The sequence below is a fragment of the Stylophora pistillata genome, chromosome 3 (genome assembly GCF_964205215.1).
Source record: "Stylophora pistillata chromosome 3, jaStyPist1.2, whole genome shotgun sequence".
Taxonomy (NCBI): domain Eukaryota; kingdom Metazoa; phylum Cnidaria; class Anthozoa; order Scleractinia; family Pocilloporidae; genus Stylophora; species Stylophora pistillata.
The window spans coordinates 36,903,882-36,931,797 of record NC_142521.1 but is presented as its reverse complement, the minus strand read 5'-3'; the positions used below and the strand labels follow the sequence as shown (position 1 = coordinate 36,931,797).

General features: G+C 37.7%; 1 protein-coding gene and 1 pseudogene across 2 annotated transcripts; one reads left to right on the top strand and one right to left on the bottom strand.

Annotated features, from left to right (window-relative positions):
• Positions 1-950: 950 nt before the first annotated feature.
• LOC148735913 (NLR family CARD domain-containing protein 4-like) lies at positions 951-26,663 on the bottom strand (annotated as a pseudogene). The gene is made up of 12 exons (XR_015998633.1): positions 26,012-26,663; positions 25,442-25,738; positions 22,276-22,364; positions 21,904-22,059; positions 20,324-21,056; positions 19,370-19,552; positions 12,984-13,091; positions 12,420-12,482; positions 8,528-11,376; positions 5,235-5,502; positions 1,708-1,907; positions 951-1,160 (listed from the first exon to the last, which is right to left on the bottom strand). The product of XR_015998633.1 is annotated as an NLR family CARD domain-containing protein 4-like (transcript).
• LOC111346183 (uncharacterized) lies at positions 13,783-16,370 on the top strand. Its single transcript, XM_088753256.1, has 4 exons — positions 13,783-14,770; positions 14,997-15,106; positions 15,548-15,717; positions 15,994-16,370. Exons 1-4 carry the CDS (start codon positions 13,943-13,945, stop codon positions 16,176-16,178), a joined length of 1,293 nt encoding a protein of 430 aa, XP_088609382.1. The 5' UTR covers positions 13,783-13,942; the 3' UTR covers positions 16,179-16,370.
• Positions 26,664-27,916: the final 1,253 nt, after the last annotated feature.

The following is a 27,916-nucleotide window of genomic DNA, read 5'->3' as shown; positions in this document are numbered from 1 at the left end:
TCTGATAACGATTGGATTGTAAAATAACTTGAAAGTGACCTAAAATAAAATAATTTGAAAAGACACTAATCGGGTCTTCTGATTATTTCTAGCAAGTGTATACAAATTCCCCTTTTAGGGGAATTGAGCCCGAAAACTAATAAGCCATTGTGAACCCTATGTACGAGGATGTGACAACTACTTTGAATATCACGCTTCCTTTAGTGGCGCTTCAGCGGAGAGAAAACGGGGATAAAGGGAGAGAAGAGAGAGACTGCTTACAATCTTTTGATTTTCTGTCTCCTCTCTCTCTCTCTCTCTCACTCCTTTTTCTTTATCTTCTTTTGCTTGTTTCTTCGCCTCAAAACTTGACAGGCTTAGCGCCACAGCGGTAGTGAGGAATGGATGCTAATGCCAAGAGTCAGTGACTCTTGCTGCCTGCTGATCGAATATTTCAGCGTAGGACAATTAAAGGACGGGCAGCTTGTGGGAAGAGATACCAAAACGTTGTTTACAGGCAAAACTCAAAGCAAAAAACCAACAACAACAAAGCATCAGTAACAACATTTAAAAGGTGGGTTGGTGGAGCGCAAAAGGCGTATATATTCTACAATTCAGGCCGTCAAATTCAGCTATAAATTAAAGGGAAACGAGGTAAAATAAAACCACGAAAATTCACCGGCTTTTACTAATACCATAGGAGCACCCGTGTCGAAGTATATTCTCTTGAATTCAAAATCCAGGTACAAATATTATTCAGCGCGAAATGTGTTTAGCTGTAAAATAACTAATTCAATAAATTTGCTATCGCCGGAGCCCGAGCAACAAGGATAGACGTGGTACTTATTGTCTCTGTCAAACACTCTCACACCATCTAAACTTTCTTTAGCAATTGAGACAGTGTTATTTAATAAATCAATAAAAGTAAGAGTACAATATTGAAAACATTTATTAAAAGTAGGCCGAGCTAAATTACTATTTACAAAACAAGCATTGAAGCATGGAATACCAAGTATCGACTTAAACATTTCTGATCGCGACCGATTTTCTAAAAATTTTCAGTTTCAAGCATCAACAATATAAGGCTTAAAAACAAGCCTACTTGATTGAACATCGCTGCCTGTGAACAGATCTAAGCTCAATATATCATTCTTCCGCTCCGTCTCACAAGTCCGTATTTCCTGTGAAGAGAAAATAATATTTGTCAGCTGGCGATCAAGCTTCTGCCAGGGTATCACAGTTAGTGGAGACGATCGAAATATCGGGTAAGTGATAAATGGAGTCTGGGAAGGAAGAGTAGCTCCCTCCAATGTTTCAGCTTTCCTGCTTTAGACCGTCTCCAAAGAAGGAGAGTCTGGTACAGACTACTCAACGCGACTTTCTTTCTTTGCGCCAAAAGGTCAATGCCGACCGTTTTTCAAACTAATGACCTGAGAGATTCGTTTAGCGTTCTGATTTGCCATAACACTGGATAAACTCACAGCTAAGTCGAACACTTAAAAAAGCCGGTCAGAAAGAAGACTGACCAAATTTAATTATCATGACAATCTCAATAGAGAATATTGTATACACTGCATTGTGATTTACTTGTCATACAGATTTCAGATTAAATCTTTGTTAGGTCGCTGCCACAACACACGACTTGAGAACAGCCAAATTATTCTAAATTACTACTCTGCTCGTATTCGATATATCAGTTCCCATAGAAACCTTTTTCCAAGCACTCACTCAACACCATTATCATCACCATCATCATCGTCGTCATCATCATCCTCCTTCTCCTGCTCATCATCATCATCATCACCATAGTTATCGTCATCTTCATCACCGTCGTCACCACAGTTGTCGTCAAATTCATCATCATCATCATCACCTGGCTCTTTTCTGAACCTTATTCCTTTTTCTTTCAGCTCAACTGTTGTAAGAAGTCATTGGATGTCCTCCTTCCCCCCTGAAGATTCCCACACCTATCACAAGAAAAAAAGGAAAAAGTCAACAATATCAACCACAGCACCAATTATATTTGTAACACTCAACTTGCATTTTCAAGCCATAGTTAGTAGTAACTATGGTTTGAAGCCTCCTCATCTGTATCTTACATATTTTTCCTAATAGTTTCACAGACAAAAAATGCATGGATATCAATTGAATGCAGTTCCTTTAGTACAAGTACAATGCGATTCTTGGACTTAGTAATTATTATGTAATTATAAGAGAATATAACAGTTTCTAGTCTCTTGGTGGTTACTGTAAGGAAAGCGTGCCGAAACAATTAAAGGATTTCGACGAGAACTTGAGTCGGGAAATTGCAGCCAAAGCCGAAAGAGAGCAAAAGAAGATAAAACTTGGGGTACTGATGATACACCTTTATTTATTTCTAGTAGATTTAAAATCAGGAATATCAAATTGTCGATAGGGAAAGAAAATGGAAAATAGGGAATGGGAACCTAAACGGGAATTTTTTTGATGTTCTACAGCAAAATAAAGGAACGGAAAATCTATGGAATAACAGCATCCCTTTCTTGTGTTTTTGTCAAAAAACATGGCTGGACTATTTAGTTTTAAGGAAGAGAATATGATTTTATTTTTACATGCGGTAAAATATTGTCGTCTGCTGAACAAAGCCTATAATGATTTGAATTTTCATTGTTTCTCTAGGAAAAATATATACGCAGGTTTACAACAAGAAAATCGCAAGCGTCATAAGTAACATTTTGATCCGGTGTCAGTATCTGACAAACATCATGGCTCAGCTCTCTTCGTTTCATTCCAATGTAATTTTGTGATCTGCCAAAATAAATTCACCATTCCCTAATTTCTATGTTATGAGAATATTACCTCATAAAAACCTTATCACTTACAATTACCTTAAAATGTATATTTAGTTAATTCATACAAGCAAGAACAGATCCTATTTTAGTTTTTTTTAACAGAAATTCATTCTGAGTGACTGAGACATTTGATAATGTTTGCACAAAGTGGGAACCAGAGTAAAAGCTTTTATGTTCTTCATCATGACTCTCTTATGGCTGTCTGACCTGAACTTTTTCCTGTTTGGTAAGTGGATGGAAATGCTGCAAGCCAAACAGGAGGAGGAAACAAAGAGACTCCGTGGACAGATGGAATCTGAAGCAACGGTGGAGAATAGATGGAGAACGTGGTAAAGGCGAGAATGATACAAGCTGAAAAACAAAGACGAAATTTCACGCAAGAGAACCAAACACTCAACCAACGACTCGCACAAATGCAGAAATCTAATGAAGGCATGGAGAAGACAGTGGAGAGCTTGAGACAACAGCAAGTTAAAAAGCCGGGATTCTCTGATAGAGCGCTGCAAATGTTACCAGTCTTGGGCGGGTTCGCTAGCACCATATCAGAGTGTAGTGTGATGTAAGGCTTCTAAAGATATTCCTTATCAAGAACATTGGTTCCATTTTCAAGTAGTTGCGTCATATCCGTTTCTATATTAATGTAAACGCAAAGAATTAATCACCTTAGCTTAGTCAGTATATAATTTTTTTTTTTTTATGTCAATGGACATGTTCTTGATTCCAAAGATAAACTGAAAATTGCCGTTGCGTTGTCCATAATACCAATTTGAAAAAAGACCCGAGTTGTTTCTTTGAATTATTAACTAGTTCACGCAAACAAAATTCCCATCCGGAGAAACTTAGCCCGAAACCCAACAGGCTATTGTAGATTCTGTGTTCAAGGGATGTGATAAATGTTTGGGATATTCTTTAGTGGGGCAAGAACGAAAAAAAAGGGGGAAAAAGGTCGAGAGGTGAGAGACTGCGTACAATCTTTTGACTGTCTCTCTCTTTTTTTGGCTTTTTTGTTTGTTTCTTCGCTTCAAAGCTCGATAAAATTAATACTACAGCAGTAAAGAGGAGAGGATGCTAAGGTGATCATGACTCTTAGTGCCACCTAATCGAATTGTTCAGCGTAGGAAAATTAAGGGGAGGATGGGAAGCTTGTGGAATGAAATAACACAGAGTTGTTTACGGGCAAAAAACAAAGCAATAAACAAACAACAAAACATCAAAAGCAACATTAAAAAGGTCGGTCAGTTGGTCGAACGCAAAAGACGTATATATCCCACAGTTCAGGCCATCAGATTCTGCTAGAAATTAAAGGGTAATGACGCAAATATAAAACCACGAAAATTAACCAGCTTTTCCTCACACCCTAAGGGTACCCATGTCGAGCAATAGTCTCTTGAGTTCAAAATCCGGACACTAATATTATTCAGCGCGAAATGCATTCAGCTGTAAAATAATTTCAATAAATAATATCAATAAATGTGCTTTCGGATCGGAGCAACAAGGATAGAGGTCGCATCCATTGTCTTTATCAAACACTCTCACATCAGGTGAACCTTCTTCAGCAATTAAGACAAAGTTCTTTAATAAATCAACCAAAGTAAGAGTACAAGAGCGAAAACATTTATTAAAACAAGCCAAGCTAAATTGCTATTTACAAAAACAAGTATTTAAGCCTGTAACACTGTGTATCGACTTCAACTTTTCTGATCACGAACGATTTTTCAACAGTTTTCTGTTTCAAGCATCAACAATGTAAGGAATAAAAAGAAGCCTACTTGACTGTACAACGCTGCCTGTGAACTGATCTAAGCAACAACAAAAAATATTCTTCAGCTCCTTTCTCTCAAAGTCTGCCGCTTATCTTGTGAAGAAAAAATCATTTTTGTCAGTTGGCGATAAAGCTTGTGTCAGGGTATCAGTTATTAAAGTAGATCGAAATATTGGGAGGGTGAAAAATGGGGTCTGGGAAAGAAGGGGCAGCTCCCTTCAATGTTTCAGCTCTCCCCGTTTAGACCATCTCCAAAAAGGGAGGGTCTAGTACAGACTACTCAACTTTCTCTACTCAACTTTCTTTCTCTGCGCCAAAAGGTCATATGTAGGATCAATGCCGATCATTTTTCAAACTATTGACCTTCGAGATTCTTTTTGTGTTCTGATTGGCCAGAACACTAAATAAACTCGTAGCTAAGTTGAACAGTTAAAAAGCCAATCAGACCGAAGAGTGATCAAATTACATTATATTGACAATCTCAATAGAGAGCATTGTATACACTGTATTCTGATTTGCTTCTCACGAAGATTTCAGATTAATTCTTTGTTACCTCGCTGCCACAACACACAACTTAAGAACAGGCAAGTTATTCTAAATTACTACTCTGCTCCTTACTCGCTAAATAAGTTGCCATAGAAACCTCTTATCCCGAGCGCTCATTCAACATGATTAACATCACCATCATCGCAATCATTATCCTCCTCCTCCTGCTCATCATCATCACCACCATAGTTATCGTCATATTCATCATCCTCATCGTCGTCATCCTCCTCCTTTTTCATCATCTTCAAAGTCATCGTCATCATCATGATCGTCATGATCATGATCATCACCATCTGGCTCTTTTCTGAATCTTATTCCTTCTTTTCTCAGCTCAGCTGTTGTAAGAAGTCGTATGGTAAAACTCTCCCCCGAATATTCCACCTCCTATCACAAGAAAAAAATGTAATAATATCAACCACGGCACTGATTATGTGTAACACTCAACTTGCATTTCACACAAGTTGATATATTTAAAGCGCCTTGCTTTCCGCCACGTTTATTAGAGTATCACGTTTCCTTTGCTATGGCTAGAAGAATCTGTTTCAGTAACTATGTGTAACATTCAACTTACATTTTTGACACAAGCTCATTATTTGACGCATTTAAATGTATTTGTCCAAAATGCGAGCAGTAAACATTCACTTTTGAATTCAAATCGCTACAAGTGACCAAAACTATATCTAACAACAGGGGAAATGTTCTCAGATAATCCTTGGCGATTTAAAAGGGGCGATGGTTTACAAATAAACACAAGAATAAAGTAAAATACTGTATATTTTTTAAAGGAAAGAAAACTGTCTGATATCTTCTGAATTGTTTCATTTCCGCATATAAAGTATTGGCTAATTTATTCCCTACCCGAGGGTAAATCAGTAATTGTATACTATTCCAACCTTTGACGCCTACGCGTAATGGGTTTTTTACTCCAGATCACTTCTCCACAAACAAGTCTGTTACATAACTGAAAGTAAGACAGTTCTAAATATTTCTTTCTTATGATCTGGTGTTCTCGCTGTAACGTTTTTTTTTAACTTACCCAGAAGCGAATAGTTTTCCTTTCGATGTACCCGTACTATTCTGACAAAACTGCATGTTTGAATAAAATGCGAGACACTCAAATAATAATGATAGAAAAAAAACCAATTAAAAACAACTTAAAGGTTCACACTTGTGCTTAATTCGCTTAACCGACGCCTCCTAACCTATCCTCCTATTATTTCATACTACAGAAGTTTCTGGTTTGCTTAGTTTTGTGATTAGAAGAATAAAAAAGGCCTACACTTTACAGGAAAGACAAAACAGCAACGAATGAAGGTAGGTAGATCTTATTTCGGTGATGGCAATACGACTTACCCATCAAAAAGTTGTTTATGCTCAGCGATGGCACAGAAACATGGGAAGCTGCGTAAAATGTACACAGAACCAACTCCAAATGAAGTTAAAATATATATATATATTTTAGGATTTATGCCAGACCAAGCAGAGACAAATACATACGGTAGTAAGTTAAACAACTTCATTATCAACAACGTTGTTCTTTAGTTTTTCTTCCAAAATGAGCTTTCGTGACGCGGGAAACCGATGGCATTGCGATCACCTGACACTGTTACAAAACATGAGCAGTGAAGCCAAAGAAAAAAGAATCCAAGTGATAGATGAGAATGTTAAGGCTATTCCTCAACACCGGCGGTTTTTGTTGTAATCCGTTCCGTTCAGTTCCTCATTTTTTGTATGCCATGTAGACCATAATCCTTCAGTAGTAATTTTACCCGCTATCATTTTTCGCACGTGGAGAAGCGATGTTAGGTACGTAAAACTTTTCCTTTTCTCTTGTTTACCGCCCTTCATCATGTGGTTTTTACGGCTCCCTGAGTCTCGTCATCTTTGATGAAAGGGCGACCGGATCGTTCTCTAAATATTGGTATTCTTCGCCGTCATTAACTCGTTGGTCGAAGCGTTATTCTGTTATTTTTCGACATCTTCGCCGCTTTATTTGTGCGATCCGGACAGATTTTAAGGAAACCATCCAACAGCGAGTAAATGATAATTTAGTCGTACAGTGCCAAGTTTGACTAGTGGTCGCGTGTGGCGTCTTTTTAAATGATTTGTTTTGCTTTTTGTTTGTTTTCAGTGGGGCACTCACAGTGCTTGACGCACAGCAAAGCTTCAATAATGCTATAGAACTTTTAGCTAAAAAAGATGTTAATGTATAGTAGACCTCCAAAATGCTTTTTATCCTTGAATAGTTTGATAAATTTATACGCTGAAAGATACTGTGAAGGCGCTTTATTTTGTTTACGACGTGACAATTTTTCTATAATTTTGTATATCAGGATGGAAACAACAAGCCGAAGCGTTTGTCAGAGGTGACCCATCTGAAAAGCTTTTTCTCAATATTTTTCCTCCTTTTTTCCACCTTCCCTTTTTGCAATACGAGTTAAAAGTTGCTTCTCTTCCCCCTTTTAAAAAAAGAAACTGAGAAAATATTACCCGTCGAATTTCGTGCACGCCTGTCTTCTTTCCTCCCGTAACATGTTGTTCCTTATTCTGTGCTTGTGAGGGTTTACCCTTATATTTTGGTTTAAGACACTTTAAAGGTTTTGGAGCATGAGTTTTAGATTTTAGTTTTTCCTATAATCCGTACAAACCTTAAAGAAGTCAAGATATGACAATAGAATCAACATGACTTTCGCTTTTTAAAAAATGCACTTGAATTTTAAAAAGGAAAAAGTCCATTTTGTTTTTTTACTTATATTTTTAATGGGTTAATGTTTCCTGAAAGCAAAAGCGAATAAATGCCAGCACAGATTATAGGGAACAACTTCATCAAATTCAAAGCATGTACGAGTTGAACAATTCTTTCTTGCAAATGATCAAACCCAAATAAAAGCATCCCACAGTAACAACAGAAGCCGAACACTTTCAAAAATTCAAATTGAGCAGAGGAGTTTGGTCAGAGAAAAATTCTCACAATTCGTCTTTTTTTTCTCTCTCTTATGTAAGGCGTAACTACACAAGCAAAGCAAGGACCAATCGAATGAACTCCCAAAGTTTTTTTAAGTCATTGTGTATTCGAGAAATATCACGTAATTTTGAAATCACTTATTTTAATCTTCACCATTCTTTTTCTTCAAATCATCCTCAAACAAGCAACGTATGAGCCATAAAAGTACTTAACACGGGCTGGTTATGGTCTCCATCCACAATACTGGCTCCTGACGTCACAAAATAGAAAAAAAGAAAATTCTGAAAATAGTGAATGTTCCTGAACACTTCGTTCTTTCCCATGAAAAATAATCTGATTAATTGAGTCCAAAGGAACTTACTGGAAACAGTATCGACTGCTGTGCTAAAGAGCATCTAAATACAAATCAGATACAACTGCGTGAAACAACAAAAAGACACTTACATGGTAATCGGTGTACAGATGAATGTTTCTCTCATTTCCTGTTGTACACAACTCTTCACACTCTGTCCTTGTCATCTGAACACCTTTATTTAGGAACAGGTGTCTCAGCATTGGAACACTGCTGAGATATTGGACCAGATCTCTGACCCCTTGGCCAAGTGGATTGGACTCTAGAACAAGACACTCCAGCTCTGGTACATACTCTAGTGCGCGAGCCAGTGCTGATGCTTCATCTTCACGCATATTTGTATTCGACAGGTTCAGCTTAGTCAGATTGGGCACATTGTTCAGGCTCTTGGCCAGTTCAATAATCCCGTGACCCAGTGCATTGTGTCCTATATTCAGCTCTTCTAAATTGTTCAAGTACTCTGGTACATAATTAAGTGCACGGGTCAGTTCTGATGCTTCATCTTCACCCAAATCTGTATTCGACAGCACCAACTCAGTCAGATTGGGTACATATTTCAGGTTCTTGATTAGTTCAATAATCCCGTGACCTAGTGCGTTGTCTGCTATATCCAGTGTTTGTAACTTAGTTAAGTACTGTAATGAGCCAGCTAATGCCACACATTCCTTTTCTCCCATTTGTACATCCTTTAAACGTAATATAGTCAACTGTGGCACGTGATTAAGATTCTCAGCCAAATGACTCACACCACTGTGTAAAGGGTTGTTTGTCCAGTCGAGCTCACACAAATTTGGAGAATGGTACAGTGACTCGGCAATAAAAGAAGCACACTTTGCGGTTACATCGATTTGGAAAAGTATTAAGCGGTAGAGATTGTCAGTAAAATTAATTCTGTTAATTGTGCTCTCAATCAATTGACCTTCAAAGACAGTTTTCTCCTGATAACTCGCTATTGCGATTTCTCGAGGAAGTGTTACTGAACGCAAAACGTTCCTACACAGAAGAACATCCTCAACTGTTTTAACCCAAATGCCAACCTTTCCCGCCAGTGACAAACAATGGTTCTCAGTCAAAGGCAGTGCAATGTTGTTGTTTTCATTATTTACCAAATTAACCACAGGTGGCCTAGAAGAGCAAACCGGCGCTGATAACAGTTCAGGAAGCAATCTGGAATGAAAAACCGTAGTTATTATTTCAGTCAGAAAGAAATAGTTTCTTCCCTCGGACTTTTTGAGGAAAAAGTCCGCCTCGATTAAATCCACGTACTTTTCTACAAATTTATTTTCTCCAGAGGACGTTAAAACGACCGCGTTCGAGTCAGAAATTATGGACAGAAGATCATGGGGAAAATCATCAAACCTCCACCAGTCCAAAAAAAATAAGTAGTTTGGAAAACTGCTGATGGATTTGAAGAAGTGTTCTGCAGCAGCAGCAGAATAGTGTCTTTCCTCAAGTATCACAACATGGTTAACACATGAGAGAAATGCAGAATACACGGCTGTTCTGTCTGAGGCTGGACACAAAAACAAACAATCGACACAGAGTAGAATAAAGTCGTATTGTTCTTCAGACAAATCATCGACAGAAGGCGTCTTAGTGAACTTGTACTTTGTGAGACCTTCTTTCTCACCGACATAATGTAGATGATCAAAAACAAGCCCGGCAGCTCCTGATGACAACTCACATACGAATTTTAGAACCTCAGCCATCTTCCTTGATTTCTCAAACGTATCCATTCTTGACAAGGAGGTGACAGTTTTATTCTTCTTCACCGTCAGTTCTTCAACGATGAAACGAGCGGCGAGAAACTCCTGGACTGACTTATGAAGAAAATAGACGATCCTCTCACGGTTCAAAGCGGAAAGTTTGCAAACTTGAAAAAAACCGACAGCAATTAGCTTCTCGAACAGATCACTATGCGCAAATTTGCTGAAGTTAAAATGAAGACGGTCCTCCAAAAGAGCATCATATGCAAGTTTTCCTATTTTGGAAAGTTCCTCTCGATATTCATCTACGCTTTTACCTGGTGCGACGATGACTGACTCTTTTGTAGCCATGTGATCCAAAAGAGTCTGAATAAATTCTACGTAAATGTACGCACGAGATGTGGGTAGCTGATGCTTTTTCTCTCTCCAGAGCAGACATAACATCAACAACAGAAGCGGTATTTCTGCCATCTTTTCGAGGTTCTGCTTCTCCAGGTAGTTAAGTAACCCTTCCACGTCCTCCTCATCATCAAGAATCTTTCTTGCAAACTGTTCCTTTTGTTCCCTGCTATCGAGCCCGTTGATTTCAAACTGAGCATGACTTGGCATTCTTAGCTCATCTTCATTCACTGGTCGCGCTGTGATCATTACACAACAGTATCTCAGTTGACTGCCTCTCCAAATCTGGTGAACTGGGGATGACTTTCCACCGCTGTACTCGTCATATCCATCCAATATGAGCAGCACTTTCTCCTGGTTTTGACGGACATATTCATACAAGTTATTGAATGCTTTTGGGTCATCAGCAGACAACAGTTCAGCGGTTTTCAAGATAGTACAGAGGTCCGGAATATCACAAACGTCTCGCAACTTGAGTAGTAACAGTAGAAGAGAAAACTTTCTGAGGACTTTCTTTTTGCCATTTACCCAATCCATAGCGAGTTTTTGAGTGAAGGTAGACTTTCCTATTCCAGGTCTTCCATACACAAGAATTCGTCTACGGTTGGGATGATCTTCGTCACCTTCAAATACTTGGCTGCAATCTTCAAGCCTTGTTTTCGTAATCCTGTGAGGTTGTCTGTTGTCTTGTAAGAGTGTTAACTGTACGTAGATTTTGTTAATGTGTACCGTGTTGTCAGGGTCCCACGGAGTTATTTTTACCTGACACATGGTGCTGCTGTAAAACTCTCGCAGCTGATTCTGGCACCATTCCAGAAATTGCGTTACAGTAGAATCTGTGGACAGGAAGAAAACCCTGCTCAAACATTGCTATATCTCACATTGAAGGAAACATAATCATTACTGGATTAGGGTCTTTCCTTAATTTGGTGTATTTATTTCTTCCCCAACTGCAATTTGTAACTTTGGTAAAGCTATCCTTCAATTCTTGGGTAAAAGCTAAAAAATATATATTGGTATTCATCAAATCAGCCGGTTTTTTCTTTTGATCTCGTAACTACTGTGGTTGGCGTGTTTTCTGGGGTGCAGTTTCCGATCTCATAAAGGCGAGAAGTGCGGGCTCATTTCATGAACATCGGATGGAAATGGAGTCTAAGGTTTGTTCCACTATACGAAAAAAAATGTTTCGCGGAATTTGCTCTCCGCACACAATGGTTCTGCAAACGAGGACTGTATACTCTCTTTTAAGTTGGCTTTTATTCTTCAGCTCACAACATTCACGTTCCGCCCTACGGTCTAACTATTTTAGGATCACAAATGCCACTTTTACTGGCTACAGATATCCACATCCAGATACGTAGGTCCAGTGTGGTCGGATAGGGCTTAGTTCTCTATTTATTTCCTAATCGGTTGATCCCACTAAATCCTGTTGCATGGGTCTGTTGGACAAATCTTATTATCGTTAATCTTAACACGCGGTTTCAGTAGCAATTATCTAGTTAATTACATCATTCTTTGTCGATCGTTCTACGCATTCTTTGTCAATATTTCCGGTTACATTCTACCGGTCTCTATTAGAGGTAAAGAACCAATAACTCACTCAGTGCGCCGCTAATCATGTGAAATATAACAAAACAAGCAAAATCCTAATAATGGGTGTTAACGTTCTATAACAAAATGTATATATAAAACAAATAAGACGAATGCTGCTTTGATCTGTGAACAGGGAAGTTATTCAATGAACAACTTTCTCTTCAGAAAATCATTAAGAAAAACTTTAATCTTATAGTAAATATGTAACGCTTCGGATCCTCTAGTATGAAAGTCTCAAGCGGACTGAATGAAGAAGTAATAAATTGAGGTCCTAAGTGACAAATACCTTCACACTTCGAGCGCTTTATGCCGTGATCCACTGACTCGTTTAATGACTTCCTTTTTCCACCTTCGAAAAATACGAAAAGTGATTAAACGCGAGAGACATCAAGTCGGTAAAAAACATCACCAAACAGATCCAATTATCATAAGGCAATTAGGAACTGGTAAAGGAAATCGCATCTGCAGTTTGTATTTCTGTGGAAATAAGAAAACCCTGAACATGGGAAATGTTTGCAAAATGTTTTAAATTATTTTCCAAGGAAAAAAAAAACAATCAAAAAAAGGTGAGAGAAGGCTAAACTGCAAACAGCATCAATAATTATTTTCAGTTCAGAGGAAGATGTTGTTCCTCTTGTTATTAGTCCCACGAGCGAAATTGAGACCCAGACCTTCGCTTTCTGCGTTCCAAGGCTCCTCCACTGAGCAAAAGAGAACCCTATGACGAGTTTCATTTTAATAAGAATGGCAAAAACATTTTCTCGATGCACCCTTTTAATTATAAAAACACACCATTCAAATGTCAGCGGATCCATTACAGGGGAAATAATTTGTTTTTTAAAATATATACCGGCTGTCTTAGCGGACGAGGCATTTTGGAAGGACTGGGCACTAGAACAAGATGCCTCAACAGGAACTCTTTTACTCAATGTTAAATCTTCTCCATCAGTTGAAATATCTTCAAGAAAAAAAAAAAAACAGACAGCAGTTAAAGTTGCCTCATGACCACAGCATGCCTCTACATTTAGTTTTAAAACCGTCTCCGTTTATGAACACTGTATCCTAAACTTGCTTACAAAGTTTTTTTCCAAATCATTGTGAGGGAAGAATTAAAATTATTGAAAATCTACGTGAGGAATTTAACACCTCGGTACCTCGGCCCAAAAACTCAACATATGACTACACGCCTGAGGAGCGTCACTTTCTGGAAATAAGCTCATAAACCAGGACAGTGGCTCAAGTGATTTAATTACAAAGCCTTCCTGTCGTTCAATTAGCAATAAGCCCACAGGAAGCACTTCCTGATTGTTTTTGCACTCTGCGTTTCCATTCCGATCACTTTCTTCATTCTTGGGGTACAGCAGATTATATCATGGTATCTCATAGGAAAAATACATGCTTCTATCAAGAATCATTTACCTTTACAGCTAATTAACAGAGCTTATTAGCCAATAATTTTGAAATATATACTGTAATGTTTCATCGCCATTTTCTCAATAATTTCTATTTCACTCAATTTTCAATTTCAGGCCTAATTTATTGCACATGTGTGGTGGCCGAGAACTGCCAATAGAAAAATCCGCATTTTTGAAAGAAAATTGTTTTCTTTTTTATTTTGATTTACATTTTTTTTTATTTTTCAATTTATTTTTTTATTTTTAAAAATAGAGTGAAAGTAAAATCAATTGAAATAAAAATAAAATAAAATAAAACCAAAGTAAAATAAAATAAAACCAAAGTAAAATAAAATAAAACCAAAGTAAAATAAAATGAAATTATTCGACCCAGCCGAGAGCTGCCACTACCAGCATGCATTGCGTGCATCGTAAAGATCCAAAATGGCGGGAATATAGGGACTGTTCTCCCGGGCTGTTCTCGAAAATGGCAGATAGCAGGGTTTCATCGCGGAAAGAAGACGATCCCCTTAAAGGTGCACTGCAGAAGTATGTCAAACAAGGCCTCAAACGCGAAGAAGCGATCGATTTTTTACGGAGAGACTTTCCTCAATACGCCTGGAGTATCCGAACACTCGACAGACGTTTACGCCATTTCGAAGTTTATTACAGGGATGACACTGTTTCGGTTGAAGATGTTAAAGAGGCTGTTAAAAAGGAATTGGAAGGACCAGGAAAGCTATTGGGATATAGAAGCATGCACAAGAAAATAAGACAAAAATATGACTTGTTAGTTACGCGAGATCAAGTTTACGATGTGATGTCTGATCTTTACCCCGATGGACTTGCTGCTCGCGGAGGCGTTGGAGCTAAGAAGGCAAGGCGAAAGAAAGGAAACTTCTCTTTGAAAGGACCAAACTGGGTCCACTCCCTGGACGGTCATGATAAATTAATGGGTTTCCAAAATTCCACTTTTCCGATTGCTATTTATGGCTGCTTAGATACAGCCAGCAGAAAGCTGCTATGGTTGCGAGTTTGGAATAAGAACTGTGACCCGCAATTGATTGGTCGTTGGTACTTGGAGCATATAATGGAGACCAAGGTAATTCCTGCAATGATCAGAATCGACAAAGGTACAGAAACAGGCACCATGGCCACAATTCATGCCTTTCTTCGTAGACATCACACTGACGTTGTGGATCCTGCAGACACAATTTTGTATGGTCCATCAACTTCAAACCAAGTAAGTAAGCTCATCTCTCAAGTGCTGTCTAATTATATTATGTGAGTGTGCCAAATTAGTCAACGAGTCTTTCGGTGACTTTATTTGAGTGCCAGGAAAAGTATTATTGTTGTTTGTTATTTAATCATTTCCTCAGTAACAAGTAATATTTTAATCCACCCTATCATCTGATTTCCGGCAAATGCACATTTCACAAAATGTCATTTAAAAAAACGTTTTCCTCTAGATCGAAAGATGGTGGAAAGAATTAGACGAAAGAATGGAAAAATTTTTCAAAAGTCAGTTAAGATGGCTTAAAGATCAAGGGCATTATGACCCACATGATGATATTGACAGGTGAGAATGGGCAAGTCTCCCCCCTCCACCTCCGCCCACACGCACACATACACAGGCTATTCATTTCAAGGTTTGTTTTTAAACTCCAAAAGTGACATTGAGTTATTGTTTTAGAATATGTTGCAGTTTTGCTAGGGCATGGCACGTGGGTGATTGAAAGCTCAATCAACATAAACATTATTTTGCCTAAAGTTAATATACATACATTTTTTATAGCAAATTAATTAATTTCTGTATGAATGCAATAACACATCCCCTCCCCCTAAAGCTTATATATACTCGAGTCAAATAGATATGGTTGAGGGGGCCCAGGAAAAATTTTAGTTAGGGAACCCCCCCCCCCAAAAAAAAAAAAAAAACTTGCTGGCTTATATATTGTAATTGAAACTACCTATACACCAACGTGTTTGTTACCTTTGCTTATTTTGTTTTCCTACATAGGAAGCTTCTTTCTTTTATTATGGTTCCTGTGGTTCAGAGAGAGCTAGATACATTCAAGGAGATGGTGTGGAATTCCCACAGGATCAGAGCCCAGAAGGACACAGTTTTACCAGATGGGGTCCCAAACCATATTTACAGTTTTCCTCAGAAATATGGGCTTGAAGAATGCGGTAAAAAAATTATAAGGTTTTGTCAAAACTGGTTTTGGGATATTTCTGTTTTATTCAAAGTGAACTATGGCATAGTTATAATGCTTCAACAATCAACCAATGATAATTTATTTGTAGAAATTTCAAGCCATAATTTTATTGCCCAGAAGGAAATTATTTGTTGCTAAAATCCTTGGGCCTGAAAGTCGCATATCTATAAAAACCTAATGTGGTGCTGACACTGCCAGTCACACTAGATGATGAATGCTAAGATTGTTTTCTATTGGCAATGTGCAGGTGTTCAAGTAACTGATGATCAACTAAAAGAAGCTGCTGTCCAGTCAGGCATCCTTACTGTTGATGATGACTTTCTCGCCCCTGAGTTCAGAGCAGAGTGTGAACGAATCATTGACACTGACCATTTGAAACCTGCTGATTGCAAGGAAGCATTTCTTTTCCTAAAGAGAAATTTTTCTTTGTAATAACTCCACTGTTTATCCATGGTGTTATGCCCTTGACTCTATTTTTATAGTGAAAGCAGCATGTTTTCTCCCACATCCTCCATTTTGTTACTATGAACTTTGTGCAGCCATAAACAACAAATTCATCGAATGATAATGTATCTGAACATGATATCCATAACCTTTGTGGAAATAAACTGGAACGAACAATAACACTGATGGCAATAACAGTAACATCGAAAGGGCAGCAGAAGCAAGAAAAACTATGCACCTTACTAATACAAATAATACAAATTTTAACCATCAATCCTCACATGGTGGGTTGAGGAGAAACATTAACAAGAGCAGGTGTTTTGGTGTCCTAAATTGGGGTACATGAAAACATATCTGCTTGAGGGTGAATTCAGCAACAACAAGGTTGGTTAATATCACAATCCTGCAGCCCACCCCTGGAAACAAATTATGACTGCCCCGTAAATTATGATATGTAACCATGGGATTTTATGTGAACTAGCTATTTTGTAAACAGTGTATCAAGTTTTGTCAACAATGTCTCAATGTTCACAATTTTATAGCAGCTTGAGTTGCCCCTTAATTTTCTATTGCTGGTAGGCCAAGCAAGTTACAGAACAAACTACAAGTGTGCTCTTTCACAAATGTTGAAATTGCTACTTTGGAAAGATTTCCAGTACAATACAGGTATTGCTTGTCACCCTCATCCAGTAAATCTGTAGAAGCAATTTCTGGGTCAAATAAGTCATATCCACTTCCCTGGATGTCAACTAGCATAAGTTTTTTCTTTGATCTCTCATACGTGAAGTGTGTCAAACACTCTGCCTTCTGGGCCATCTCATCTGTAGGATCGACACAGGTTTGGCCAGTGTTGTTTACGTACTTCTTAAACTGGCCAGGGATAAATTCTTCGACTGTAACATACTCCCCCTCGTCTGTTTCTCCATGAAAGATCTTTCTATATCTAAATGCAGTTCCAAAAACCTCGCTTTCCTCCTTGATTTCTGCCTCAAGTTGCGAAGCAAAATTCCTAGCTAGGAGATGCATCTGAACAACCTTGCGGTTGTGTTGCTCGATAGTTTGACCGGTATCCGAGATGCACTTTAAAGCACTTGGTAGATAGTGCTTTATCACCCACGTTGTCGCAACAAATTCTGGATGTTTGGATGTTGCTTTGAATGCTTTACGGAATCCACCAGTTCCGATTGCCTCTTTATCCTCATAGAACTCGACAGTGGTTGGAACTTTGGACCACGACAAAACTTCCATATCGAATCTGAAAATTCTCACAATAGTAGTGGCGTTATTTGTGCTGATTTTGCCAAGTTTGATCATGTCAGAAATTGATAAACTTCGAGGGTAATACGTACTTTTTGTGCCCGCTGCTTGTGTGGGTAATTTCTGTCTCGAATGCATAAGTTTACTGGGGCTTGACCTTGATTTTGACGGCGGAGGATTAAATTCGGTATAAGTCGAGGACTCTCCAGTTGCGTCCTTCCTCTTTCTCGTGGAATTCTGGGTGCTGTTGACATCGCCTTCATCAGCTGGATCTGGAATGAAGCGGGCGTATACAACCTTTAAGTCCGGTATTTGGGCAAGAGTCTTGCACGATGGGCCCTGTTCTCCTGCTAAGATATCACATACGAGATTCTTTCCGATTTTTTGTAGAAAATGCCTCTCACAAGCGCTCTTGATATTACCAATGGTCAATTCCTCCGTTTCGTCGAGGGGAACAAACTCTCTTGGCCCAATCCTTGTATACTTTTGGGCCTTTCCAGAAACTTCTGCTGACAAACGTTGAACTGTCAGTTCATCTTTCCTTCGATGGTCCTTGGGCTGGTTTTTTTTGGTACGCTTTGCTTTAACTTTTTCATTGAGCCTCTTCCATGCATCGGCCATGATGAACTCGAGCGTGTGACAGTAACGCACGCAATGCATGCTGGTAGTGGCAGCTCTCGGCTGGGTCGAATAATTTCATTTTATTTTACTTTGGTTTTATTTTATTTTACTTTGGTTTTATTTTATTTTACTTTGGTTTTATTTTATTTTACTTTGGTTTTATTTTATTTTACTTTGGTTTTATTTTATTTTACTTTGGTTTTATTTTATTTTACTTTGGTTTTATTTTATTTTACTTTCACTCTATTTTAAAAATAAAAAAATAAATTGAAAAATAAAAAAAAAATGTAAATCAAAATAAAAAAGAAAACAATTTTCTTTCAAAAATGCGGATTTTTCTATTGGCAGTTCTCGGCCACCATACACATGCGTGTTTCAAAATGGAGAGAATTCAACAACAAATGAGTATCAAATCTACCATTTTTTTTATTTATAAAGGTGATAAGACTGAGTGGAGTCCAATTCGGTCTGTAATCATAACAGTTATGTAACAATATCAGACGGCCACTGAAGCGAAAGTTTGATTTGTTTATCACGAGTTTGATAACAGACAGAATTATACGACACAAAGTCAGTCCTGTTACCAATTAATAAAACTATGGCAAAATTCAAGAAAGAAACTAAAGATCGGTTTTACGTTTTCATTAAAAAAAAGAAAAAAATAACTGAGTTAATTCCGCGAAATGCCGTGACAAAAGCGTGGGCACATGAAGCGTTCTGTTCACTTACACAGGCATGACGTGTTAACTGTCCCTTCAACTGCCCTATTACAACTGTCCAATTACAAGCATGCTCGGGTACACAGTCCTATCAATGCTCAAATCGGGCAGGCACATTTAGAGAATTTTGTTATAGTTTTGATTATATTTGTAATAGAAATGTCAATTAACATTAATATTACTGAGCCTTAGAACGGAAAAACACATTGTTGGGTGTGATATCATCGATAATCTATACCCTCCCATCTGTGGATGAAAACAGAAATACATGATTGGGGGCAGGGCATTTAAAGCAGAAATATCAAGCCCAGTGCAATCCCCATAGAACTATGTTCCTTTGAGGCAAAGTAGCGCATGTGGACATTTTCGTTACAATTCTGCTCCAAAAATCGTTCTTCGTGATTAGCATAATTATAATCAAAAGAAGTCATCAATCATATTTCTAATTCAGTTTAGTGGAATTTTTTGCTAATGCAGTTCCACTACATTCATATAAAACAAATCTAAACAGCAAAAAAGACCTAGTCACAGTATGCAAACATACTGTAAACCTCAAACAAACATTAAAGCTGATCTCTTTACCTTTGTAATGTGGCCAATCTTCAAAAATACTGCAGTCCTTTACAATGCTGATAACAACCGAAGCTGCCATTACACTTGCAAATGTTTTCCAGTTTTCTTCTGCTTCAGTTCCATCTGGATAACCTGAAATACCCTTGATGACAACCCACTCCATTTTAAGATCATGTGCTGCACTGTAAACTCCTAAAAAATTAAATAACAAGCTAGCTTCTATGCAAAAAAACAACAAATATTATCCAAAATACACGCAAACTTGCATAGAGTAAAGATACCTGCGGAAAAAAAATACAACAATTCTAAAATGTTTCCTGATTTTTCAGCAAAAGCATGGGCAGATCACATACCAATTTTTCGCTTGACAATCCCTTTCCCCCTACCCTTCCACACCATTAACTTTAACCTTGCCACATCGTCACCTTTGGTATCACAGATTTGTAAGGAACTAGCGAGAAAATGCTGTAATTACATGTAAACATGTATGTAGTCAAGCATAAAACAACAAAGGGGAGGAGTTACGTCTCTATTTTACATAAGCTGTCGAATAGCCCCCCTCTGGCACACAATTTTCTCTAGGTCTGGTCTCGTACTGTTAAGCCAAAAAGAAACTTTATTCTAACTCCCTCTACAGGTGTACATGTACATGGATACTACTCAGTTCATCAGCAGCCATCTGTAATCCTGGGTAGAGACACACTGTGAGAGTAAAGTGTCCCACCCAAGTCTACAGGTGTACAACACAATGACTTAAGCTGGAACTTGCCTCCAGACCTCTTAATCTAAGATCCAGTATATTAAGAATCAAACCAGAGTATCTCTAATCACCAACAGGAAAAATCCCCCACCATGAAAACTCTTATGATAAAATTAGTGTCAATTCTGTGTCTCAGGATATAAACCTATCTACGTCTCTTGCAAAGGATTTTTCTGTTACCCTAAGGAATACAGATGTCTTACCCTCTCCTTCAGTTTCAATTGCAATTGCTCCAGGAAACGACTTCACAAGCTCATGCGATCGCCACTCTGCTTGTACAAGCTCAGGGCCACTCAAAACCTCACCACAGTGGACTTCAACTTTCCTTTCTTTTGGATTTTCTAGGGGTGCATTCCAACCATAACCTGCATATTTGATGAGTTCAGCAATGTCTCTACTGACAGGAGTTAATTGTGATCCCACGAAATTCCGTGCAATCCTTTGTAGCCTTCTGATAGGAATTATGTTGTGAGCTTTTCTGAAAGAACCACATCCCCCAGCTTTGTTGTTTCCTGATTCATACCACTACAGTGGCCCACAGAAAACACAGCTTTTGGTCTCAGCTGAGTGACAGCATTTTTTACAACAGTCAAAGAACCACCAGGAGCTTTAGAACCCTCTGAGCATCTCATCAAAGCAACTTTCAGTTTAACATCTTGATCTTCACCAATGCTGCCAAAGTATACATGACCAAGCCCTTTATAATAGCTTCTGAATGGATCAACAATGTAATAGTAGCAACTTAAGAACTCACAGTCCTTCACTGTTAACAACAGAATGTCAATTGGGAGTTGAACATCCTTCCAACGTTTATAATTCTGGGTTACTTCATTTATCTCCGGAAGATCAATATTGATCTTTGGTGGGTCACCATTAGTGTTCTTTGAACTACTCTCTTCAGTTCTCTCAGTTTCTGACATAATCGCCAATCAGATTCTGAAAAAAGAAAAACTGAATTATGCAAAATATCAACTGGCAAGGTAATTTACCATATTTAAGCCTGATAACATGAGATGGGAAGAAACTGAGAACCAGCACCAAGTTTCTAGTGGTTCATAATGCTCTTTAAGTTCCCTTTTATACAGAAAAATGTGTGGAGAATTGAAGCTCCTAAAAATCAAGAGAGAGCTGCTGTTAAACTCAGTATTCAATGAAAATGGATTGTCTATAGAAGCAGTTCTATCAGAATGCAGTGAGCTGTATTCACTGGACTTGAGTGTATAGTTTACAAATTGAGTGGAGGAAGGGCGCAACTCAAGAACCGGATGCACTGAGTACTGCATGATGATTTAAAGAAGACAGTTGCCAAAATGGAAAAGAAAGATCACACAACAAAAATTGACAAGCCAACTGACTGGGTGAGTGATGCAGTGCAATGAAAGTAAGAAATTGTCATGGCAAGATATGTGTGTGGCTTACTAGACCCTGATGGGAACTGAACAAATGACTTGTGTCTAAGTACAAAAACTAATCTCACATTGAGACATAGTGAGCATACAAGCATTTACAGTTAATGACATTAGAGATGGGTACCTGCAAGTGAAACTTGATGAAGACCTAAGTAATCTATACAATGTTACACATTTCATTTTGCAGATATAAGTGGCTCAAATTGCCTTCTGAAATATCCAGTGCACCAGAACTCAATTAAAGGCATTTTGATGGAAACATCAAAAGAACTGGAGGGAATGACTCCAAAGCTGACAGCTTGTAAAAAAAGCATTAATGAATAGGGTTTTGTAAAATAATGACAGAAACAAATTGCAATACTGTATATGAATACCTTGAATACTGCAGACAAATTTTGACCTCTGAGGGTATAGTCCCTTTACTGGCTACCAGATCTGGCTAAAGTCAAGGCTATAACCCAGTTGCCATTAGGCCACCTAGCAAAACTTGACCCAGGTAGTTTCTTCTCATGTCACAATCTCCAAGGAAACTAATGAAAACAAAGAATTCAACCCACTGATCTCACTTTTAAAGTCCAAGAAGAAACCTTTCGCAAAAGGAAAAAGATCATTTCTGAGCTACCACTGTCCCACTATGTATATGAAGAAGAAAAGTGACTCTTAGCTGAGTGCAGTTTTACTTCAAGCTGGTAAACCTGTGGCTTGACAGAGTTGGACAATGACTCAGACAGAGAGGAGATACTCACAGATAGAGAATGACTGCCTTGTATTAGTGCTTGGCTGCATAAGCTTCAACCTCTAGCTGAGTATCTCTTGCATGGATAAGGAAAAATCACTGCCATTACAGATAAAAAGCATAGTTTAGAGATAATTGCACCCAAGAGCATTATTCATGCACCCACTCCTGAAGTATATCACTTTAGTGGATCACATTAATTTTACAGGAATGGGACTCAAATGTTGATCAGTGATCCCCTGTCAAGATATCAAACCAAAAATAGGGAGAAGTATGATTATGAAGTCTTCCTGTTCGAAGAAAGAAGAAATGCTCATGGGAGAGACTGTTGTTAGAGATTCAAATAGTGTTCATTATCATTAGCCGGAGCAAATGCTTAGGATGCTGATCACATGAACTTGTCATTATTAATAATAATAATAATAATAATAATAATAATAATAATACAGTTCTTAAAAACGTATTATACATAAGCCTCAATGCTTTTACATAAGATTTAAGTAATTACAAAAATAAGATAAAAATTAACTATATACTAAAAGCGATTTTAAAAAGGTGAGTCTTGAGCCTGGTTTTAAAGGAATCTAAGGTTTCGGAATATCTTATAAAATCAGGAAGTTTGTTCCAAAGCATGGGGGATGCACATGCAAAGGATCTGTTGCCAATTGGGTAGAGGTTCCAGATCTTGGGACAGACAGATTGATGGACCTTGAGGAATGGAGGGAGCGGACAGGTGTATAGTGAGTTAACAAATTTGCCAAGTAATCAGGAGCCAGACCATAAAGGGCCTTATAGGTATGGAGAAGCAGATTGAAAATAACACCATGTTCTATAGGGAGCCAGTGCAGATTGATGTGGACTGGAGAAATATGTTCAGATTTTTTTGCTCACCTAATAAGTAAGGCGGCAGAGTTTGGTAGTCTTTGAAGTTTCTGTATTTCAGAAGAACTAGGGCAAGCTGTAGAACAGGCCATTGCAGTAATCCAGTTTTGAGGAAATAAAGGCATGAACAACCCTTTCGGTGTCTTTCTGAGACAAAAATTTCCTGATTTTATTAAGTTCCTGTAAAGATATTGAGCCAGAGCTGCATATAATTATTGTTGATGTGGGTGCAAAGAGTGAGGGAAGAGCCAAGAATGATACTGAGATCTCTTGCTTCGTTTACTGGTTCGATAGTAGCAGTGCTGACTCTGAGGTGACATGAAATGCTGTCAGTCTGGGTGTGAAGCGAGAGTAGAAGTGAATGACTTCAGTCTTGGTTGGGTTGCATTTAAGACTGTTCTGCATGTTCCAACATAGAACATCATCAATGCAAAGTTCAAGCTGTTCTAAGGCAACACAACGATTGCTCCGCTTTATTATGATGTAGAGCTGAGAGTCATCAGCCTACATCATCGCAGTTCTGTGAACCAATCGATGGGCCAAGGCTAAGAGACATTACATTCTAAAGTAATGCTCATAATTTTTAGCCTTACACAGAGATAAACTATGTAGCTGTCAAAGATGAATTAGCATGTAGTATACAAGGGAGTTAAACCAGAGTTCTTATACCTTGATGGTTCTGTGCTCACAGATGCACTAAAGATTCCCTCTACTAGTTTGGAAAAAAAGGGATAAATTTGACAAGAAAGTGTTACTGTATCTTGACCTTTGATTCACCATTACATGAAATACCTCATTAGCATCTGTACTAGAAACAAATCAAAACCAAACCAACCTTGATAAACCATGCAAAGTCAACCTACCACAAAGAAGATGGCAAATTAAGTTAGTATCTGTTCAAAGGAAAGAAAGATTTCATTGGATTATTGTAGACAATCTGACCAAGTATTACAGTAACCATTAATTTTGGAAAAAAGTGAGCTGCTGAGACACCAGTCCAGCACATGAGGAAGATATTTGCTAGGCATGGAATTCCAAAGAAATGATTTCAGACAATGGACCCCAATACACCATTACAGAATTTAAACCATTCAAAGCTAACTAGAACTTCCATGATTATAATAAATCCTCCTGCACGCCTGCACCACTCTAGAGGTAATGGTACTACAGGGGCTGTGATAAAGTAAGCAAAAGAGATTGTATAGATGAGCCAGCACCCAAGGATGGATATATTGGAACACAAGAATACTCAGCCTATTGGGTCAGCTTCATCAAATGAAAAGCCAAAACCCAAAACAACAATTACACTTCCCCTTGTTGAGCCTGTGCTGTTACTAATAAAAACAAAAAATTAGTTTTGATCTCAACCATTGTTAGAGCTTCAATAAAGAAGATGCAGTGCATGGGCCAAATGATATCATGCATAATAGGGAGGATTAAAGCTGCTGCTGTCTCTCTTTTACAAGATTACAGTAATAAACCTCAACCAACTTCAACTCAGGTCAAAGGAAGCCATGTGCATGATCAAAAGAGAAAGTAACAAGTCATATAAAATCAAGGCAGATGGGATGAGTGCTGAAGAAATCAGGAAGACCTTTGCAAAACAACAGAACTGCAAATGCCTTGGGAGTGAATTTAGAGTCCATGTAGAAGATTCCCATGGAACCAGCAAAGCAGTTGAATAGCAGCTAGCTGAAGCCCACCAGTAATAAAGCAGAGCCTTAGCTAGTGAAGAATGTGGCAAAGTCAACAGAACAGGAACAAAATCTGACAAAAACAAATTGATGGGCAATAACTTCTACAAAGTTGGCAACAAAAATGCCTGCCAACTCCTAGATACATGACACTTTGTGATGTCTAAATAGAACTTTCAATATCATTTTTTTTAGTAATTAATTTTGGATTTGTTTTTAAATGTAAATAATTGTCTTTGCACCAACTTGTGTCATTGTTTACCTTATCATACATGTAGTAGTCTTGTAAATACTTATTTCTAGAACTGTAGCATGTAATCATATGGAATGTTCTACACTCATCTGTTACCTGTCAGACAGGTGTGCGTATATATTATTCCTATAGATACTGCCTAAGAGGAGCTCAAATCAAGTAGTTGTGTTATCACTTGATAAGGTGCCAATAAAGCTGTGTTTTGGGCTGTGAGCAATGTACTACTGCATGTTAATGATTACATGTTAAAACATTTTGGGAATGAGTTACAGGCAGAGTTGAATTGGGTCGACTCTTTCATTACATGTACAAGTCATGCAGATTGATGTCGATAGATTAACACTCACCTTTCAAGTTGCTTCTACGGTGAGATGATAACAGCAGTTGTAATTAACTCCCAGGTACTTGTTTTTTCTGAATTGAATTGATAAAACCATCCACCTGATAAACCACTACCCAGTAGATTGTGTGGCTGATTGTGTTCACACCAATCTACTGGGTATAACGATTAATCTGGTGGACAGCAATGAAATTCAACCAGCTGTGGCAAAAGTAACTGTTTCGTCTGTACACCTAGGTGTCATAAAGCCTGTAGCCGTTGGATTATGGTACTCAAATGGAACTCAGAATATTCTGGAACTTAGCTGTAAGGAGGCAAAACACATACATGTATGGATCAACATATCAATCTGAAGTGACTACAGTACACATAACTGCACACACAATTGAAAAACAAAATGGTTTTAATTAAGCCCTTCATCTGACAGGAGTGTTAAGTGTACTTGAATTTTAGATGCAAAATCAAAAATAGGTTTTATGTTGCGAACTAGAAATAGTGAGCAAGACAAAAACTCCACAATCAATAGAAAATATAACTTTAAAAAATTAACATGTTGAGGTGGATGTTCAAAACTTACTTAGTATTCACAGCAATGTCTATACAGTCTGGGTGTTTTTCAATGGATCTCTGTTTATAAAAGTTCATTACAACAAAAAATGATTGCCATTAGATGTGTATATATCAAATCCACCCACCTACGTACACTGTATAACTATGAAATATAAATAAAAGAAATAATTCTATAAAGATAAAATGGACAAATACAGGATAAAGGAACAGGTTCAAGTTTGCAACCAACAAAGTCACAGTGTGACTTATAATTTTTTTTTGTTTTTATAATTACCATCTTCCTCAATCATGTTTACAACAACAACATTTAATTAACTATCTAACTGTTAATGACTAGGTTTTAACTAAATAATGGTTAGTTCACAAAGCTTTAGATTAAATACAAATGCAAGAAGTAAAATATTTTTCAACAATCACATGTTTACGTGCATAATTACTAAAATATAATTATAATAAACAACAAATTGTGGGAGATCCATTTTAAAAACACAATTCCTGGCCCACACCATTTTGTTGGCTGGTATAACATCATGCTGGTTTACAGCAAAGTGTCAGGGTCTTAAAAACTTTTTTGCATTGCAAGTAAAGAGAACACTTTTTTAATCACTGAGATTTACAGGCAACCAAATTATTGCTTCATATGACAACTCAATCAAAGTTGTTTAATTGACACTTGGCACCTAAGTAAAAATGAATTCTACACCAACAATGAAATAAAAACAGAACTAGGTGAGCATTTCAAAGTAGCTCAGATTAGTAACAAGAAGCTTGTAGGGATTGGAAAGGACACTGTTCTTTACCATAGTCTCAAGTCCACAAGTAAAATTTAAAATTCATCCCAGGGGTAAGTTAAAATAGAACAAACATGTCACAGCCGTTAGAGGGTGACAGACATTAAATGATTCAATAATCATTAAAAATTAATGCTCTCTTCCATTTGATGTAGAGCAAAGTGAAGAGGAGAAATTTTAACAAATATTGGGCAAAGCAAACCTGTTTGAAGTGAAGCCATTCCTCAGCTCAGAGTTAAAGAGTAAACTGGAGCTACAATATGTAGAAGACTCAATGACCATTTTAAGATTCAACCGAGTGCTCTACAGTGTCAGAGCAACTATACTTTAAAAAGCAACTACAGCAGTAAAAGGTAAAAATTAGAATATAGCACTCTTAATTAATTGCCAACAATATCAAAATTAACTTGAAGAAAAAGACGATTTATTCGTAAACCGCTGGGATATAGGAAGCTGGGCAAAGTCATGATCGCAAATGCATTTCACATTAAAAAATCCTCTGAAAGCATTCACAATATTCCAGAATTATCTTGGCTTTAGCCCTTCAGTTCACTGGAATAAAGTCTAATTCTCCAGGCCGAGATGTTTTTCAATGTGGTAAGTTTTAAGATTTGCAAACTGTTGTTGATAACCATATCCAATACATTTATTTAAATTGATGTCTTGAATGCACGCAGTTATACCGATGAAATCGAAAGTCATCTATTTTTCAAGAAATAGTCTCAAGTAATTGAAATAAAACAAATAGACAACCAAACAACAATGAGATACTGTGAAAACAAATAATTCATAGGTGCAGTTCCCTTTAGGCAACTTTCACATTCATGACAAAGCAATGCAAAGATTGCTAATCTAAAATGAGCATATTTATTATACAGCTGTTGTAAATGCCAATCTCCAAAACTCACCTAAGCAGCCATAAAACTGTGCCATATTACTCGCACATACATGAGTATGAAACCTTGGACATCCAGTAAAACAATCTAATAAATGCATGCTCGCTTAGGTTAGCAGACAACAACCTTACTTCCGTTTCCTTTCTACTCGACGACTGCAAATGCTCGTGTTTAAAGAAACGGAGCCACAGCTGCTGTACAACTTCGACTTGGTGAGATGTACTT

Coding starts and splice junctions, on each gene's coding strand:
- LOC111346183 (XM_088753256.1), top strand. CDS start 13,943: ATGCATTGCGTGCATCGTAAAGATCCAAAATGGCGGGAATATAGGGAC. Junction 15,107..15,547: donor CCACATGATGATATTGACAG/GTGAGAATGGGC, acceptor TTTCCTACATAG/GAAGCTTCTTTCTTTTATTA. Junction 15,718..15,993: donor ATATGGGCTTGAAGAATGCG/GTAAAAAAATTA, acceptor GGCAATGTGCAG/GTGTTCAAGTAACTGATGAT.